The following is a 20,229-nucleotide window of genomic DNA, read 5'->3' on the forward strand; positions in this document are numbered from 1 at the left end:
ACATGGTTTCGACTTCTCACAACCTACGACAATCAATGTCAGCTAGTACCTACATGTAAGTACAAGAGATTATGTCAGAGCCAGTGTATGAGGAAAGGGGTGTTATCACATAAAATATGACAAAATTAGGTTTTGATTCTTATAGAAATAAACTTGAGGAATATGAATATATCTAACTTATTATCATTCACCTTGAAGATTTATACTTTATATTAAAAATAGGCCTTGTTTAATGACCATTACTCCATACTTTTGGCTGGGTTTTTTTTTTTTTTGGTTTTTTTTTTTGTTTGTTTGTTTTTGGGGGGGTTTTTGTATAGCAAAATTGTAAGTCAAAATTTCAGTCTACATCAATAAAGTTAGTAATACAAATAAAACTGTTCCGTCAATATATTTTTTCAGAGAGCTACAGTTCTGCAGCTAATCCAGGTAGTGTGTATATTATAATATGCCACAATATTCTATGTGTACTGTCCATACACATACAAATGATAACGTTAACTAGATATACCAATGATGTTCAGGTATTTCATGACAACAGGAGATTTAAATGAAAGTCAGATGATAATCTGATAAGAATGTCACTTTTCAGTCTGATTCGGGCATTATTAATTATTTAGTTGATTTAAGATTTAATACGATTTCAGTTAATCGTACTTGTAAACGGATGGATCCACTTTCCTAAAGAGATACTAAGATCTTTCACATGACAATTCCATACACTGGCCCATATATTTCTCCGATTAATCTTAGGGAGCAAATGCAAATTAATCTATGACGTCTCAAGCTACTTTCGTTTTCGAGAATTATTAGTTATGTACGTGCTAAAGCCATAATACCTAATGCCAATTCAAATTGATTACAAAAATAATGAAAAGCAGATTATTTTTTTTTAAAGTTTGATTTTTAAACTAGAATAATACATGCACTCCTATCAACATGGCAAAAGGCCTTCTAACCTGATATGTTCTGACAGCTGGTAGGATTACATTGTACCTTGGACATATATTATAATAGTAGGAGTTGCTTCTCTTTGTTCTTTGTAGTATACGGTTGTTCTATGTACACAATTAAAGAGTCCCGTAAACGTAAACTGCGAAGAAAAAAACCTTCGCTGGAAAGAAAGCTATTTACAATTTTTTTTTTTTTTTTTTAAATGGAGACATGAAGGATGAAAGGGCTACAATACTGAAACAGATATCTTTCATGGATTCCCATAAATTTGCGAACCTCTGTTTAAATCAATGAATCAAAATGGTGATACGGTACATGTACAGATAAACTAACAAACGCGCCATAATTAAAGAAATTCATTGTGTTGTCCAGCTAATCATTTTCTAAAAATTGGCCAAAATGGGGGCTAATTCCTTCTAAAATAAGCATTTTCAGATCTCCAAGACGTTCTAAATCAGTTACTAAAAGTTTAAGTACTTGTTTTCATATTCTATACATTTAGTATGCTAACCAGACAGACAAGTCGCTCTAACAGTCGTGTAAGGCTGCACCACCAATCGTGTACGATAGCTGGACCCAATACCTACCACTAATAGCAATACTCGGCGATTGATGGTGTGACTGGTTGTGCAATCTCCAGATGAAGTTCACGACTACTGAAGATCTATAACGACTGGTTGTACGACCATACGATTGATGTACCTGTCTTTTGCATTTCCATGCCGGAATGCCCTGAAAAAGCTGCAGAACTATCAGCTCTCGCAATAGACCAATTACCCCCCCCCCCCCCCCCCGAACAAGTGAATCCTATATATTGCATTAGATTGAAAATGTAATATAGTATTTCTATACACGACTGGTCACAAGATGTACCATAAAAGTTGTAATCATCATCTTTTCCTTTCATTTAGTGGATGTAATACTAATATGTCCTATATATTTTTCATCTGATTCGGCCACTAACTTTCAAGCATGAGAAAGAATTCTTCCCAACCAGTGAAACCTTTTTATCTTTATTAAAACACAGCATAATACAACATTACAATAATACAATAGTGAAAATGATTACCGCTTCATAACACTGAAAGTTTGGCGCACCAAACATTTCTCACTATAATATACAAGCCTTCCAACATCAAATCTGTTTCAAATATAAAACATGAACTATTTTTGCTTTCGTTTCAAGCTTGAAATGTGCTTTACACTGGCCCCGCCGTCATAAAACATACTTAAGTCTGAGAATATTCTCAAGTCTGAGAATGTTCTCAACTTCCCCATTCTCAGACTCAGCGGCCGTCATAAAAAAGTTGAGCACAAAAAAAATTCTCAAAATCAGTTTTATTCTCAAATATTTGAGTCTACAAAAATGCAGACTTAAGAACGTTCTCAAGCATTAAAAATGGCTGCTATGATCAGACGCAGACGTCAGAGGAGACAAAATCAGCGCATTTTAAGACGACCTCGGGTATTTCGGGACCTTAGTAATCCCCTTGAGAGTCTGGAGGAGGACGAAATCTTCCAAAGATACCGCTTTTCACCAGAAAGTATTGTTTTCATTTTGAATGGAGTTGGTAATCTGCTGCTCTATAATCAACAATATCACAATATCAGTACATACAACAAATCATATATATTCAAATCACTAGCGCTTTCTGGATTTTAACATCCATCCTCAGGTGAATACAAATATACCTTTCAAATTTGGATAACTTCAAGGTTAAAAGTCTGAGATTGAATAGTGATTCTACATGTATATGTACCATCAGTATCAACACCTCCATTTAAACCATGGACATTTGGTTGGCCTACTGACAAGTTCAGAAAAGTATCTTCCCCAGGTGTTAGTGATGGGAGGGGTGGACCTCCTCCTGTCTTGGGCTTTTTGACTGAATCAAGTTTTTCTTTGCCTAATTGAAAATAGATGCTAGAGATTTACACAATATATGATTGAATTATTCAAATAAGGTTTTTAAATTTTAAAAAAATCATAATCTTCTTTTTCCTTCTGTAGTTCATAATGCCAACTCCGATGTTTTCTATTATCTAGGTTATGTGCTACCATGTTATTGTTCATGATCGAGAGGAATAGAAATTATGTACATGTATTCTGCCACTGACAAACTTCTGTATAGCCATATAGGGAGTGCATCTCGACTCAGTTAACTATACTTATACTAATGGTCATGTGAAAAACTAAGACTATAATAAAGGAAATGAAAAAAAGGCAAAACATGAATTATTTATCTCCATCTTCAAACAATACGGTAATGTGTTAATAGCAAGTGATATTAACAGTAGCTATATGAGTTCGCTTCACACAAACGTTGCGAAGCACAATTTGTTTTCTCTGAGTTTATTAAACGATGTGGTGTTGGTGTACCCACTGTTGACTTTGATGTTACAGGTGAAAAATTCTCCTTATTCCTAAGTCCGCTGTGCTTGACTATATTTTATTTAACAAATGCGTAATAGACAAGTTTGTACAAAATATATGAAGAGGGTTCATTGTCTATTACTTCAGATCACCTGTCCGTACTGGCAGATTTAGACCGTAAATGTTCACAATATTCTTTACTCCTGTGTAAGGCCATGCCAATTTGTAATCTAGTTCGTCAGATTCGCCGCTTCTATTTGTAACAAATCCAAATTATAATATTATCAAAAAATAATATCCGCCCGCGTGTTCAAAAATATCCGTAAATATTTTTTTTAGTTTTTACAACAAGCGCACAAATAACTTTGATGTATATGCTGACAAATGACAGAAGTGCGGGCTCTCGAGAGATTTCCTAACAGTGTAATACGGTTAAGTTATTCATGGTGTCTATCTTAATATGTACGATACTTCATAACACTGGATTGGAAGTTGTTCGTTATGCTGGAATCGAACTGGAAGCCGATGAAACTTTTGAAGCGCTATTCGATGCCACTATTTAGAGAACATTGATAGCATATGCTTGATTGTTTGATTAGCCTATATATTGACTGAAGTCTCTCTTGAGAATATTTCACTCACATGAAGACGTTACCATTGCCGGTGAAGGGCTGCAAAATTTAGGCCTATGCTCAGCGCTTATGGAACTGAGGGATCTTTATCGTGCCAAACCTGCTGTGACAAGGATCTCAGTTTTTTGCAGTCCTATCTGAAGGACCGTCCCATTTATTCGCCTCTTACAACAAGCAAGGGGTACTGATCGATGACTATTTTAAACCGGACCGACAGTTAACGACAAATTCACAAAAGGTTTGGTGATGTCATATCAAAATTCAAGAAAATGCTCAAAGCGATGCAATGGATATTGCATTTGCAATGAATGCCAAAACTTGATGTGTCCCTAGCAATATGCATATCTCTGAATCGAAAGTTTGTAGAAATGAAACTTAAATAAAATGCTTCAAAAAGACCTTATCAGTTAATGTTGCAAAGAACATGTATTAGGTATAAAGAAAATAGTCTTTGAAACCTGAAATACTTCTTATTTATTGTAAACTATATCAACAAAGTTGAAAAATATTAAGTTTATGTGGTAAACAAATGATATCTGATGATTTTAGATCTTTATTTTTAGGCGCCCGCTTTTTAAAATCACACTTAATTCAATTAAAAATATTTATATTTCTTGTATTCGCTCGCCTCATAATTTTTATCTCCAAAATTAAAAATAATATTTGTAAAATAATTTCGCCCTCTCGCCTCACTTTTTTTGTTTGAAAATCCGAAGAACTATTTTACAAATTGGTGTGGCCTAATTCACAATTACCAGCATGACATAAGGCAACTTCTGATGCTATTGTGAATTACAAGACAGAAAGACTCACCTCGACCAGGTCACCGAAGACTTAATGCAGCGTAATCTCCTGTCTGTGTCTGATACCAATGTATTCTCCAATGATATAGTATGTCTTCTTTTAGTCTTCTTTTAGACTCTGCCAAAATACTATACCGCATCCAGGCTTCAACCCTCATACACGTCAGGGCTGGACCAAAAAGGTCAACCAAAAAAAACACAACTTTTTATTCCAATGAGCGCAGGCTACGCCGCATTTGGATTGCAGAAGGGAGACCAAAGGGGTGATCCACGACTCCAACAGTAATTAGAAGCAAGGAAAGCGACAATTCCGTAATACCCTTAACATGGAGAACAAGCGATACATGAAAGACGTCTACCATGATCTTGATTCTGCAGCTGAATGTGACACCCGTCTATTCTGGAAGCTTATGATAAAGCAGAAAAAGAGAATCTTGTCCCGAAATCCCCGAGGAGAACGGCCATATCTATAACGATCCTGAGTGTGTAATAGAAGCTTTTGTAGCTTCGAACAGATTTATACCTCTTCAGAAGAGGATACATTTGATGTGAAATTTTATCAGTATATTGAAAACAGCTATTAGCGCATACAGGAAGAATGTTCAAAGATGTTTGGGGGATATCCCTGGAGGTCCCACTACCTTCGACGAAATATCACTATTATTTAATAATTAAGACACAAGACATGAGCTGGCAATTAGTTGCTCCTTACTGGCATATGTTGATGCATGACGCGGTAGTAATGGGTAAAAGGTGATAGTTTCTAGATTTGAGAACTTCAACATCATCTGCATCTATCTTTGCTCTTGGAGAGCGACCTAACAGAATAATATAATTCATCGATGAGATCACATGTGTAGTTCAGCAGACAGTTCGATGCAGAAACTCTCCATGTTAAGAAACTATAGACTATGTCACTCCACTAGTTGTCACGGATACCGCATGTGATCACGCAAGAACAGGCGACATGAGCAAAAATGTCACTAGATGCGACAGATATCCATGAAATCTTGCGGACAATCAAAGAGAAGTTTGTACAGGCGGATCTCTTAACAGTTCTCAGGAGTTCGCCAGAAAAGATGGATCCCTCTCACTGAAGACTGCGAGAAATCTGTTTTCTGTTGGTTATGGGTCTCACAATGTTCCTCTAAGATGATCTGGAAGGGAAGAAGCCATTGGCTACCCACTCGTACCACAGGTGCTTGTGGACAGGACTTCCGGTACCCCCTTCTTTTATTTTTAAATGTTCAATTCCTTGGGTATTTCGGACGTATTTTTGATAAAATATGTAACTTCAGAGTGGATCTATTTCAATGGAATACACAAATCTCGCATAGAAACCGATCATGATCGGTGATATGACATTTTTAAAAACGGTTTCTATGCGAGATTTGTGTATTCCATTGAAATAGATCCACTCTGAAGTTACATATTTTATCAAAAATACGTCCGAAATACCCAAGGAATTGAACATTTAAAAATAAAAGAAGGGGGGTACCGGAAGTCCTGTCCACAAGCACCTGTGACTCGTACAAGAATTCAAGATCATATACACACAGTAAGTTAAGGATATCTGGAACAAATCCTCGCTGGCAGTTTCCAAGATTTACAACAACAAAAAGAAAAATAACCTGACCAAAACAATTTCTTTGGCAAGACGTCACAGTTTACACCACATAGTCATCAAAGAACAGCAGTTTTTTACGTCTATTTTAACATTGAGACGGAGGACGTTGAAAAGGCTTTCGCAGATATCGAATTTCGTTTGACGTGGAAGCTTGCATGTGTGGATTTACATAGGGAATGTTGAAAGACAATGAACACGTTGAGAATCAGTTGCTGACAAATTATTCCAGAGTTCACAGCCGTACAACACGGAAGGCAAGACGACAGATTTATAAAGATGAACTAAGGCTAATGGGTTAAGGTAGAGGGATCCATTATCCGTAAGAATTTCTTCCTTTTCTGTCTGCAGACAGTATTTATCAGGTCTGATAAATAACAATTTTTGTTGACAATAATACCCATATGATTACAGGAGTCCATACAGGGAAATGGCAAAAATTAGCAGTGCAGAAATACTTTTGACCCTTGAGTGTATATATAATGAAGTGAATTAACTCAACGTTAAATATTATACATGCTTCACAATGCAGATGATAGATAGAAATTTTGACATCTTTAAAAATATTGATTCAAGTTTTTGACCTACTTATTTTAATTACTGCAAATAAAGTGTAATGCTATTTCTTTACTGTGATTTATGGATATCGATCGAACGTGGAAGACCTTTGCAAAATACATCAATATTTATTAAAACATTTTTTAATCATCAAAATGCCCCCCCACACACACACACACTCTTTGATATGAATGATTATTTAACTTCTTCTTCGCTATCATCTCAACCCGATACATATACATGTCTCAAAATAAAGATAAAACAATGATGAGATATATGCGACCAATTTGGGTACTCTTTCGTTTCTCAAAGATCACAGTACCAGTACCATGTAGATGTCCTATCTTTTCCACACATAATGACATTGTATTTAAAGATGAAATGAGAATTAGATTAAAGACTTCTGTAGGAAATGCGTATGTGATAACTCACAACATTTATTTCCTTTTTACACAAATAAGGCCGAAATCTGCACATTCTCGGTAATAACGGGAACTGATACACTTACACATATATGTATCAGACATGAAGTACATCTCCATCAGACAGATTCAAAATGACTTGTGACGTGATATTGTATTAATTCTCTGTTTATGATTATGCATTTTAGAAGGTTAGAACGTCTCTTTTAAACCCCCTGTCATTGACAGACACTGTAACAATGTAAGCTTGGAGTGATGAATTCAGCTATTGCTGTGAAGGGCAAATCCTCCCCCCTCGATTCAGGACTTTGGAGTTCGTACGTGGGGAAAAAATGGCCATTTATGTGTTGTGATTTGAGTTGTTTTCCAGAAACTTTTTTGTCTTTTTGACTGCTTTTACAAGAATTTTAGACAATTCTATGAAGTCATGCAACTTCTCCAGCTGCCCCCCCCCCCCCTCCCCAATAAAAAAAGAAAAGAAAACCGATGCTACACAAGTCTGTATCAAGACTTGCTTTGAGATGTTTATAATTCAAGAGTATGCACTTCAAGTAGTATTATATGGACAAAAAGAAATTATCAACACTTTAAAAAAAAACCTAAATCATGAAATTATATTCAAACTGAAAAAAGCTTCACTTGGATGATAAAGAAATGTTTTAATTCCATATAATGCAGCTATGCCTGGAGCAAAAACCGAGTACTTTAACTGCGTGTGTGTATTGTGTTCAAAAAGGACTAAACCAAAGGAGAGAAGGCGCATTGACAAAAACATTAGGAAATACTTAAGGAAAAGATTTCTATTGGAGAGTAAAGGAAATTCAGTCGTCTGCGGTAAATGTAGAAATATCTACTACAGAGATGTGTCAAACCATACATCGTCTGCAACACCCACATGTTGTTCAACTATCCAGAAGGAATCACTAGAGCCTTCGTCCACTACTGAGGTGGCAGGGGACAGTTTCTTTGGTTTTGAAACATGTGGATAGGGGGTATACACCAAAGTCAGATTATGACAGACTAATGAAAAATCATATTTCCCTTTTATGTCAATACTTGTATTTCATGTTAGTGTAGTTAATAAATTATGACCCTAAATTACATGTAATCTATAAATACTGGTGCTGGTGCACAAAACATGCTCTGAGCAGGTTCCCCTTTTTTGCTTTGATTTTCCCTCATTTGGGCTAATCCGCACCACCCCCACACCATCACAGTACCAAACATTGGGATTTAGACACTGTGCACAATCAAGAACCCTATCTGCCCTTCTCAAAAATCTACCTCTCATATGGGGCCATCCACCTTCCCTCACAGCTACAGACCTTTTGCTAGACCCTGCATGTTTTCACCGGAATTTCTTCAGCAACTGACCACGTGTCTTAGTTTCGTATTTGCACCCATCTATATGCTAGGAATCATGGTGGCACCTACATGTTGTATATCAACATTTTTACTAAGCACTCAGCTACATTTGACATGCATCCTAAAATTATTATATACATTTTTACACATGTAATATCACTTCAAATACGGGGTAATTCCATTTTTTGAAAAAGTTTTACACATGTAATATCACTTCAAATACGGGGTAATTCCACTTTTTGAAAAAGTTGACCGGGCCTATAGTGCGAAACCGTCCCCTGCTACCTGACAACAGGAAACATCTATCAAGTCGATCCTCCATCAGTGACATTGGATCTCAAATCTACAGCAAATACCCATGCATATTGTATTGTAAAAACAGGATCTAAATTAGTAGAGGTGTCTCCAGAATATCACACAGCTGTCTTCGTGGAGCACAATATACTCACTCCATCTGGAAATAGATGCTGTCCAGTCCATCTGAAAGTTGGTCGTTTCACAAATGATGCCATTCTGAATCAGTTACCAACTACAGAACAGGCATTTATCAACAGAACCACCATTCCAAGTCTTATATGCGTTTTATGCCATCGAAATGAAAAAGCACATCTGGACTTTGATGATTTACAGACACTGACTATATGGCTCTACTGGGACTCAATAAGGATAATTTTCAAACTGTATGCGATTCTTTGAACATCAAGTGAAACAAACTCCATCCAGAAGTCTTAGAAAATCCGTAGCCATATTCCTATGCAAATTAAAGACTGGACTATCTAATCAGATTTTATCCAGTTTTGTTCCACAGTCTTGGGTTTGCGCACATAACAAGAGAGGCAGTCATTAATGGTCACACTCGTCAACTACCTCAGACTCTGATCGGGAACATAGAGGAAAACCAGGCTATACTGGTGATCGATGGCACATACATCTACACAGCCAAGAGCAACAATTTTCATTGCCAAGGGCGCTCTTACAGCATGCATAAGGGAAGACCACTAGTCAAACCAATGGTGATTGTGACAACCACTGGATACTTTGTATCTATATTGGCCCCATACCTAGCTGACAGTAAAAATAATGATGCTTCAATTCTCCATCACATCATTAAAGCAAATGCAGAAAATATCCGCAGCTGGGTCGGCGAAGACGATATTTTCATCGTGGATTGAGGGTTCAATGAGGTTTTGTGTCTGCTTGCAGATCTTGGGTTCCAGGCAGAAATGCCGTTGTTTTTATGTTTTTGTTTGTTTTTGTTTTTGTTTTTTTTTTGTGTTTTTTTTGTTTTTGGTTTGTTTTATTTTTTTTAAAGGGGCAACGACATATGAGCACTCGCGATGCCAATATCAGCGGACTTGTTACAAAGGTAAGTAATTTAAATCTTATAATCAATAAGCCTGTTAACAATTTCTACAAAAATGATGTGAACTAATAATTTCATCCATTTTGATATTGATAGGTCCGATGGGTGGTGGAATCTTCAAATGCGAGAATCAAGCGTTGGAGAGACCTGGATAAGACTCTACCAACAAATCAGATTCCGTTTATCGGAGATTACGTGAAAATTGTATCTGCGCTGTCTAACAGATTTTCACCGCCCCTGAACAAAAGCACCGAGGAAGATGAGGCGGAGGCAGTAAAAATGCTATATTTGTCTAAACATGTATTTTCAATCACAAATAGATTAATAGATTGTTAAACTTCAAACAAACAGGACAACTGCAAAACAGACACTCATTAAAACTAATTCGTAGAAAATTGTTTATGATTGCCATGTTATCATTTTGAACAGATCTCGAGCAAACGGTTGTCTGAACCGAAGATTTATTCAGTGGCAGGCGGTTCATGAGTATGATATTCAGAACTTCCCTACGCTTGATGAGGAACAGTTGCGGAATTTGACGTATGGGACCTATCAGCTAAAGCTTTCTCGCAATTACATTCAAGAACATATTGAGGGGAATGCGATATATGAAGAGGGGAATGCGATATATTTTTTTCATAATAACAATGAAAGACTGCTAAAACTAAAAATTCAGAGTCGTCACACATCATCAAAACAATACTTCGTCTGGATTGAATATTCGGAATGTACTGTCAACGCATGGTACTGTACATGTAAAGCTGGTGCAAGAGTTGTAGGCATGTGTTCACATATAGCGGCCATTATTTGGTACCTAGCAAAAGGAAGGCATGAGGAAAAGAGATACGGTGTTCGTGATTGGGGCGAGCATGTCCTGGATGCAGCAGATATCCCTCCTACCTTTGATGACTCAGACAGTGATGTCAGTAGCTGTGAAAGTGTTCCGTAAGAATGAACAGTTATGTTTGTGTAGTTACTGTTGAATACAACCCTAAATATTTTATGTTTTAAATCTTTCTTTTTTTTTACTTTTAATAATTATTTCTGTATCTAATGACACAATTAGTCAATATTTCTTCTCAAACAAGAGGTACTGTGAGCAATGCTCACTAAGAATACCCCCCGCTTACGCCAATCTCCCAAAGGGTGTTGGTAATAGGTATAAACTACCTCTTTTCTGAGTGTTAAAAACAAATGGCATGACAAACCGAACCATATTGCTACTTCGATGTCCAGTGCACGTGACCTTTGACCTTTTGACCCCAAAATCGATAGGGAACATCTTCATCCCATGGGTAGTCCATATGTATGATATAGTGACTGTAGGTGGAAAGGATAACGCTTTAGAGCCCGGAAACCATATTGCTACTTCGATGTCCAGTGCGCTTGACCTTTGGACCCCAAAATCGATAGGGAACATCTTCATCCCATGGGTAATCCATATATATGATATGGTGACTGTAGGTGGAAAGGATAACGCTTTAGAGCCCGGAAACCATATTGCTACTTCGATGTCCAGTGCGCTTGACCTTTTGACCCCAAAATCGATAGGGAACATCTTCATCCCATGGGTAGTCCATATGTATGATATGGTGACTGTAGGTGGAAAGGATAACGCTTTAGAGCCTGGAAACCATATTGCTACTTCGATGTCCAGTGCACTTGACCTTTGACCTTTTGACCCCAAAATCGATAGGGAACATCTTCATCCCATGGGTAGTCCATATATATGATATGGTGACGGTAGGTGGAAAGGATAATGCTTTAGAGCCCGGAAACCATTGCGTCTACAGATGGACGGACAGACGGACAACCCGATTCCAGTATACCCTCCCACAACTTGTTGCGGGGGGTATAATAAAGTAACAACATGTTGGCAAGCATTCTTAAATTTTAATAAAAATCCGAAACACTGCTATTGAAATCCCACTATATATCATTGTCTATTACTATATTGTTGTACAGTATATTAACACCTGACTAGAAATTCAGGGGGCCCGGGTTCTAATCCCAGTCTGGTCCGTTGCATTTTTTCCAATCCTGTTACATTTGGTGCCATAGACCAGCCCCTGGAACTGACAGGTGAAAATGCCTGCCCAGGGATAAAGATCCTGGGTTGATGTCTTCAGGTGTGAAGACATTTAAGGAGGAAGGAGTGTAGTGGTCAGCCAGATTCGATCGTCAGTGGCCAGTTAACTCCTGACTAGAAATTCAGGGGGCCCGGGTTCGAATCCTGGTCTGGTCCATTGCATTTTCTCCCTTCCTGCTACACACACGCATATATACATGTGTGTGTGTGTATATACACATATATATGTGTGTTTGTGTGTGTGTGTATACTGTACGATTATATATATATAATATCTCAACAAAAGCACGAACCCATTTACTGCTATAGCTCAACAAAGCATGGACCCATTTACCTCTATACCTCCACAAACACGATATATACAGAAAGATATCATTGTCTGAATGACATAAGAATACCAATAACCATTCCATTGCTTATAATATGAGAAAATGTTACATCAGACCCCTCTACATACCAGTATGTAAATGTTACATGCCAGTAGTATACGCAGCATTGTTATTCAAATAAATTTCATGATAGAGTGTTTCTTAAAAATGTACATGAAATCCTGTTAATCGGTTAAAATAAAGTCAAGGGAGACATCTGGTACCATTTGTCAAAATACTGGTACATGTATAATTATAAACAAAGTGAACAATTTCACTACACTGTAGCATAAAACACTTGATTAAAACATCTTATTAATCAGTGTTTCCTTTCATTGAGAGTATTTATCGAACATAATCTACAAAAAATGGAGCATGTTCCAATGAAAACACAATTAGTGATTCTCTATTTCATCAAGGACGGCTGTCCATTGTATCTCAACCAGTGGTGGAGGCAACTGTTGACGACATCTATGTCAATGTTTGACCACTTAACCGTAACAATAGCAGATAAAAACAACCAAAAACTGCAATAATCACTGCACCCATCATATACATCATCAGTTTTAGGTCCTCCCTACGCCTGGCTTCAGACTCTTTTGTTTGTCTGTCGTCTGCTGGTGGTTTGGTGGTGTCTGCTGGTGGTTTGGTGTCTTCTGCTGGTGGTTTGGTTGTAGAGGAGGGTGTTTGTCTCTCCTCGTTGTAGGTAGTTCTGTCTTTGATTACTCTTGAAGCTGTGTCACAAACCTAAATCCAAGCAATGGAGATTGTTATCAAACAAAATCATAACAAAACAAACAAGAGGCCCATGGGCCACATCGCTCATCTGAGTCACCTTGGCCCATATCTGAAGACTTTCCATATATATTTGCATGTAAAACCTTACTCCCTATTGTGGCCCCAACCTACCCCTGGAGGCCATGATTTTTACAAACTTGAATCTGCACTATGTCAGAAAGCTTTTATGTAAATGTCAACTTCTTTGGACCAATGGTTCTTGAGAAGAAGATTTTTAAAGATTTCCCCATTATATTTCTATGTAAAACTTTGATCCCCTATTGTGGCCCCAACCTACCTCTGGGGGCCATGATTTGAACAACCTTGAATCTATCTGCAATATGTTAGGAAGCTTTCATGTAAATGCCAACTTCTTTGGCTCAATGGTTCTTGAGAAGAAGATTTTTAAAGATTTTCCTTGTATATTTCTATGTAAAACTTTGATCCCCTATTGTGGCCTCAACCTACCTCTGGGTGCCATGATTTGAACAAACTTGAATCTGCAATATGTTAGAAAGATTTCTTGTAAATCTTAGCTCTTCTGGCTCTGTGGTTCCTGAGAAGAAGATTTTTAAAGATTTTCCCTATATAATTCTATGTAAAACTTTGATCCTCTGTTGTTGCCCCAACCTACCTCTGGGAGTCATGATTTGAACAAACCTGAATCTGCACTATGTCAGGAAGCTTTCATGTAAATGTCAGCTCCTCTGGCCCAGTGGTTCTTAAAAAGAATTTTAAATGACCCTACCCTAATTTTGCATTTTTGTGATTATCTCCCCATTTGAAATGGGCATGACCCTTCATTTGAACAAACTTAAAAGCCCTGCACCCAAGGAGACTGTCTGCCAAGTTTGGTTGAAATTGACCGAGTGGTTCTGGAGAAGAAGATGAAAATGTGAAAAGTTTACAACGACACCGAAGACGACGGACAACGGACAAATTCTGATCAGAAAAGCTCACTCGAACTTTCGGTTCAGGTGAGCTAAAAATCAGCTATTTATACATTTAGTTTGTATTGATAGAATATTAAACTTTTTAAAGTGAAAAATAAGATTTCTAAGTAGATAAAAGGACTTAAAGCATGACTTGATAAATTAAGCAGTAAACCCACAGCCTGGATATAAACACATGCATCCATCTCAAGAACCTGATTTATACACAAACATCGATCTCATGAACCTGATTTAAACACAAACATCGATCTCATGAACCTGATTTAAACACAAACATCGATCTCATGAACCTGATTTAAACACAAACATCAATCTCATGAACCTGATTTAAACACAAACAACGATCTCATGAACCTGATTTAAACACAAACATCAATCTCATGAACCTGATTTAAACACAAACATCGATCTCATGAACCTGATTTAAACACAAACATCGATCTCATGAACCTGATTTAAACACAAACAACGATCTCATGAACCTGATTTAAACACAAACAACGATCTCATGAACCTGATTTAAACACAAACATCGATCTCATGAACCTGATTTAAACACAAACAACGATCTCATGAACCTGATTTAAACACAAACAACGATCTCATGAACCTGATTTAAACACAAACATCGATCTCATGAACCTGATTTAAACACAAACATCAATCTCATGAACCTGATTTAAACACAAACAACGATCTCATGAACCTGATTTAAACACAAACATCGATCTCATGAACCTGATTTAAACACACACATCAATCTCATGAACCTGATTTACACATGTATTTTTCTAATGAATCTGATTAAAACACACTCACATCTGTCTCATGAACCTCATTTAACACACATGAATCAGATTTACACACTCGCATTTCTCTCATGAACCTGATTTACACACCCAACTGTCTCATGAACCTGATTTACATACACTGTACCTATCTGTTTCATGAACCTGATTTAAACACACCCACATCTGGTTCATGCAACTTGTTTTACACACGAATTTCTCTCATGAACCTAATTTAAACATACTCATATGTCTCATAAATCTGGTTTACATGCCCACATCTGTCTCATGAACCTGATTTAGACACAAACACACTAATCTAACGAACCTGATTTATGCAACAACATATGTCTCATGAACCTGATTTTTCTCATGAATCTGTTTTAAAATTACTCATCTCTCTCATGAACCTAATTTAAATACACAAACATCTCATGAACCTGATTTACAAAAATACACCTTTATCATGAACCTGATTTATACACACGCACCTGTCTCATGAACCTGATTATACAAACACACCTGTCTCATGAACCTGATTTATACAAACACACCTGTCTCATGAACCTGATTTATACAAACACACCTGTCTCATGAACCTGATTTATACAAACACACCTGTCTCATGAACTTAAGAATAGGGATGTCCAATCCAGGATGTTTATGATCAAGGCGACTTTTACCAACATATTTATCGTAAGCGTCACAGTATGTCGTACAGAGCAGGAAGCGGTTCTCAGGAAGTCCGAGGCCATGTCGAAATTCTGTCTCCAACTTCATGTATTCTACATCACCTGTGTCCACTTCATCTCTGTGTGTCAAAACCCCAAAGATCGGAATTACTGAAAATACAAACAATATTTGAACATTTTTATCTCAAAGCCTAATGAAAGAAACCCACAGAACATGATGTTATACAGCATTCTGTCACAATTTGAAAAGGAAATCAACAACAAAGGTTAATAAAACGTTATCAATATGTGGTCTTCTTTACCTCTGCCCTCTTTACGAGCTGTATTTCTAACTGCCTCCATTAGACTTGTTGGAAGTACAGTTCTGGCTGATGCCACAAATATAATTCTGTCTACCTTTAAATTTTCTTGATTTTGGGAGTAGTACTCTCTTAAACCCACAATTCCCTTCTTTCTAGAAAGGAAAGCAAAAATGGGGTTATTCAAGGCATTCATTTCAGACATGACTGAACTAAGAATGAACTTTAAAATTTTGGGACGAGTCATTGTCATGGAACTCACACTAGCCACAGGCACATGTGTATAAAGTTACATTAACTATGTTATCTTTGTAACCCCTACTGTGGCACCACAAAGCCCAAGAATCCACAGTTTGAATAAAACTTAATTTTAATGAAAGCATTATTTGACTAACTTGACTCTATACATTCAAGGGAATAATTTTTAGCTCATTGGCTCATAGAACATTTCTTGACATTCCGTGGCTAGGTTATTCATTATCGTCTGTTAATGCACTTGCATAGGCAATGTCTCTCCATTTGTACAGATACAAATCCCTTGTAATTACATGGGATTACTTTGTGTCAAGCTCCGTATAATAATTGAACGGTTCTAAAAGGAGGCTGAAAATATTGTTTTCAAAACACACAGCAGATGATAAAGAGTAATTCAGAAACATTGTTTTGTTTACAAATAACCAGTGACTTTCACGAAAAATTATAGAAACTTATCTCCTATTTCAGAACCATTTATATCTTACCAGCTTACTTAACATATTACAAAAAGAAAAGAAAATTTGAGAAGGTATACAATATATGAGCACACTTGAGGATGATCAAAACAAGTACATATCCAATGCCATGTGAATTAATACACTAATAATACAATGAATATAGTAGGAATACTTTGCCAATTTGACAGCATCTATTAGTTTCCCCTCTTCTGGCAGTCTCCCATAGAACACAATGCGAAGAAGTTCCTCAGTCAGTTCATCAGAACTGTTCTCAAAGCCATTCATGTCCACCAAGGTGGGAAAGTTGTAGACATACAATGCATCAAAGTCTAGATACTCCACTTTTGGAAAGCTTTATCAAAAAATATTTAAAAACAATGTCTTATGATCATATTGGTTACAACACTAAGACATCATTATTCACAAATGCTCATGGCAGAATAAAAATTAGAAACAAGTGATACTTGTAAAACTATATATGTACTCCAACAATATATTATCACCCAGTAATGTGTGAATAAAACAATATTAGACATTATCTGTCAAATTGAAACAAGAGGCTCATGGGCCACATCACTCAACTGAGTCACCTTGGCTCATATCTAAAGATTTTCCCTATATACATGTATATCGGCTTATAAAACTTTGATCCCTATTGTGACCCCAACCTACTCCCAGGGGCCATGATTTTGCTAAATTTGAATCCAGGAATGTCAGGAAGCTTTCATGTAAATGTAACCTTTTCTGGCCCAGTGATTCTTCAGAAGATTTTTAATGATTTTCCATATATATTTGTATGTAAATTTTTTTTATCCCCTATTATGGTCCCATCCTACCCCCTGGGGTCATGATTTTAACAAACTTGAATCTGCATGATGTAAGGAAGCTTTCATGTAAATTTCAGCTCTTCTGGCTTAGTGGTTCTTGAGAAGAAGATTTTTAAATGACCCCCATCCTAGTTTTGCATTTTTGTCATTATTTCCCCTTTGAAGGGGGCATGGCCCTTTATTTGAACAAACTTGAAAGCCCTTCACCCAAGGATGCTTTTGGCCAAGTTTGGTTATAATTGCCCAGTGGTTCTGAAGAAGAAGTCGAATAAAATGTAAAAAGTTTACAGACAGACGGACAGACAACAGGCAATCAGAAAAGCTCACTTGAGCTTTCAGCTCAGGTGAGCTAAAAATTCCAAGACATAAAATGCTATATGTTGCATATACATGGCCAGGTAGTGACCTTGACCTTTGACATACTGACCTACCCTTATGTAAATACATGAATGCACATTGCATTCTGCATCACCCTGCCAAGTATGAAATCAGTGAGGTAAAGCGCTTCCCAGTTATTTCTTGCACAAGTTGTGGGAGACCTACTGAAAGACTGACATGTGCAATGTGCCCTCCTTCTATGAATTGGGTATAGGAAAAGGTCTTTTAGCTCATAAACACCTCTCTCTCTCTCTCTTTCTCTCTCTCTCAGTACCTCAGTAAGTGATGCGTGACCTGTTCAGCTAGACCACCAAAATACCCTACTGTAGCTCGCTCTCTCCAACAACCAACAGAAAAGGCTGCCATGATTGAATTACACAGTGAGGATTTCCCACTACCAGCTGCTCCAATAAATGCTATGTTTAGGGGTTTGCCTCCTTTGTTGATTCTCTCCTGAAACAACCCAACTTCTCTCTGTCTCTCTTCTTCGTCATTCATTTCTCCGTCTCTTCTTGGTATGTCCATCAGGTTTACATAATCTCCTCCACCTGGTGACATGGTTTTGACTTCTCACAACCTACCACAATCAATGTCAACTAGTACCTACATGTAAGTACAAGAGATTATGTCAGAGCCAGTGTATGAGGAAAGGGGTGTTATCACATAAATATGACAAAATTAGGTTTTGATTCTTATAGAAATAAACTTGAAGAATCAGAATATCAAATATGTCAAAATTATTATTATCATGCTTGAAGATCTATATTTCATTAAGTTAAAAATAGGCCTTGTATGGTGACCATAACGTCAAATGTTGTGTTTTTATTTTGATATCGAAAAAAAATTTAAGTCAAAATTTCAGTCTACATCAATAAAGTAATACAAATAAAACTGGCATATCCAGGTAGAGTGTGTGTATTACATGTACAACAGTTCTGCAGCTAATCCAGGTATATTCTCTTTAGAGAAGTCGAGAGGCATAGCCTTCATCGACGAAGGCTATGCCTCTCGACTTCTCTAAAGAGAATAATCCAGGTAGTGTGTGTATAATAATATGCCACAGTATTCTATGTGTACTGTCCATACACATACAAATGATAACGTTAACTAGATATACCAATGATGTTCAGGTATTTCATGACAACAGGAGATTTAAATCCAAGTCAGATGATAATCTAGAATGTCACTTTTCAGTTTGATTCGGGCATAATTAATCATTACTGATTAAGATTTAATACGATTTAAGTTAATCGTACTTGTAAACGGATGGATCCACTTTCCTAAAGAGATACTAAGATCTTTCACATGACAATCCTGGGAGCGTGAGTCCATACACTGGCCCATATATTTCTTCGATTAATCTTAGGTAGCAAATTTTATGCAAATTAATCTATGACGTCTCAAGCTACTTTCGTTTTCGAGAATTATTAGTTATGTACGTTCTAAAGCCATAATACCTAATGCCAATTGAAATTGATTACAAAAATAATGAAAAGCAGATTGATACTTTTTTTTTTAAAAGTTTGATTTTCAAACTAGAATAATACATGCACTCCTATCAACATGACAAAAATGCCTTCTAACCTGATATGTTCTGACAGCTGGCGGGATTACATTGTACCTTGGATATATATTATAATATAATAGTAGGAGTTGTTTCTCTTTGTTCTTTGGGGAAATCTTCGCTGGAAAGAAATTTCCAAAAGAAGTCTTTTTTTTATTATTAACAACAAGAAAGCTATTTACAAATTTAAAAAAAAATGGAGACATGAAGGATGAAAGCAGAAAGGGCTTCTATCTTTCAAGGATTCCCATTTGCGAACCCGTTTAAATCAATGAATCAAAATGGAGATACGGTACATGTACAGATCAAAAGGTACCAAAAGTTAACTTTCAATTAAACTAACAAACGCGCCATAATTAAAGAAATTCATTGTGTTGTCCAGCTAATCATTTTCTAAAAATTGGCCAAAATGGGGACTAATTCCTTCTAAAGTAAGCATTTTCAGATCTCCAAGACGTTCTAAATCAGTTACTAAAAGTTTAAGTACTTGTTTTCATATTCTATACATTTAGTATGCTAACCAGACAGACAAGTCGCTCTAGCAGTCGTGTAAGGCTGCACCACCAATCGTGTACGATAGCTGGACCCAATACCTACCACTAATAGCAATACTCGGCGATTGATGGTGCGACTGGTTGTACAATCTCCAGATGAAGTTCACGACTACCGAAGATCTATAACGACTG

General features: G+C 36.8%; 1 protein-coding gene and 2 long non-coding RNA genes across 6 annotated transcripts in view; all 3 read right to left on the reverse strand.

Moving 5' to 3' along the window:
- LOC130052734 (uncharacterized) overlaps window positions 1–1,025 on the reverse strand; it is a 1,070-nt gene extending 45 nt beyond the window's left edge. Inside the window, exons 1-2 of the long non-coding RNA XR_008801116.1 lie at window positions 960–1,025; window positions 1–49 (exon numbers count right to left, since the gene is read on the reverse strand). The exon at window positions 1–49 is cut by the window's left edge and continues 45 nt beyond it. This is a non-coding gene — a long non-coding RNA (uncharacterized LOC130052734). The remainder of the gene's footprint in view (window positions 50–959) is intronic.
- LOC125673062 (uncharacterized) overlaps window positions 1–19,698 on the reverse strand; it is a 31,049-nt gene extending 11,351 nt beyond the window's left edge. The window contains exons 1-7 of one of the 4 annotated variants that reach the window (XM_056158583.1): window positions 19,564–19,616; window positions 19,236–19,340; window positions 18,254–18,582; window positions 16,947–17,126; window positions 16,065–16,216; window positions 15,689–15,912; window positions 11,974–13,299 (exon numbers count right to left, since the gene is read on the reverse strand). In XM_056158583.1, the coding sequence (XP_056014558.1) occupies window positions 13,024–13,299; window positions 15,689–15,912; window positions 16,065–16,216; window positions 16,947–17,126; window positions 18,254–18,537 (1,116 nt within the window). In that variant the 5' untranslated portion in view covers window positions 18,538–18,582; window positions 19,236–19,340; window positions 19,564–19,616 and the 3' untranslated portion in view covers window positions 11,974–13,023. Of the gene's footprint in view, window positions 1–11,973; window positions 13,300–15,688; window positions 15,913–16,064; window positions 16,217–16,946; window positions 17,127–18,253; window positions 18,694–19,235; window positions 19,341–19,563 lie in introns of those variants that run through there. The other 3 variants (XM_056158584.1, XM_056158585.1, XM_056158582.1) reach the window with 3 other exon arrangements.
- Window positions 2,277–2,759, reverse strand: LOC130052735 (uncharacterized). The gene is made up of 2 exons (XR_008801117.1): window positions 2,715–2,759; window positions 2,277–2,538 (listed from the first exon to the last, which is right to left on the reverse strand). It is a non-coding gene; the product is annotated as an uncharacterized LOC130052735 (long non-coding RNA).
- Window positions 19,699–20,229: the final 531 nt, after the last annotated feature.

This window comes from Ostrea edulis, chromosome 3 (assembly GCF_947568905.1).
Source record: "Ostrea edulis chromosome 3, xbOstEdul1.1, whole genome shotgun sequence".
NCBI lineage: Eukaryota > Metazoa > Mollusca > Bivalvia > Ostreida > Ostreidae > Ostrea > Ostrea edulis.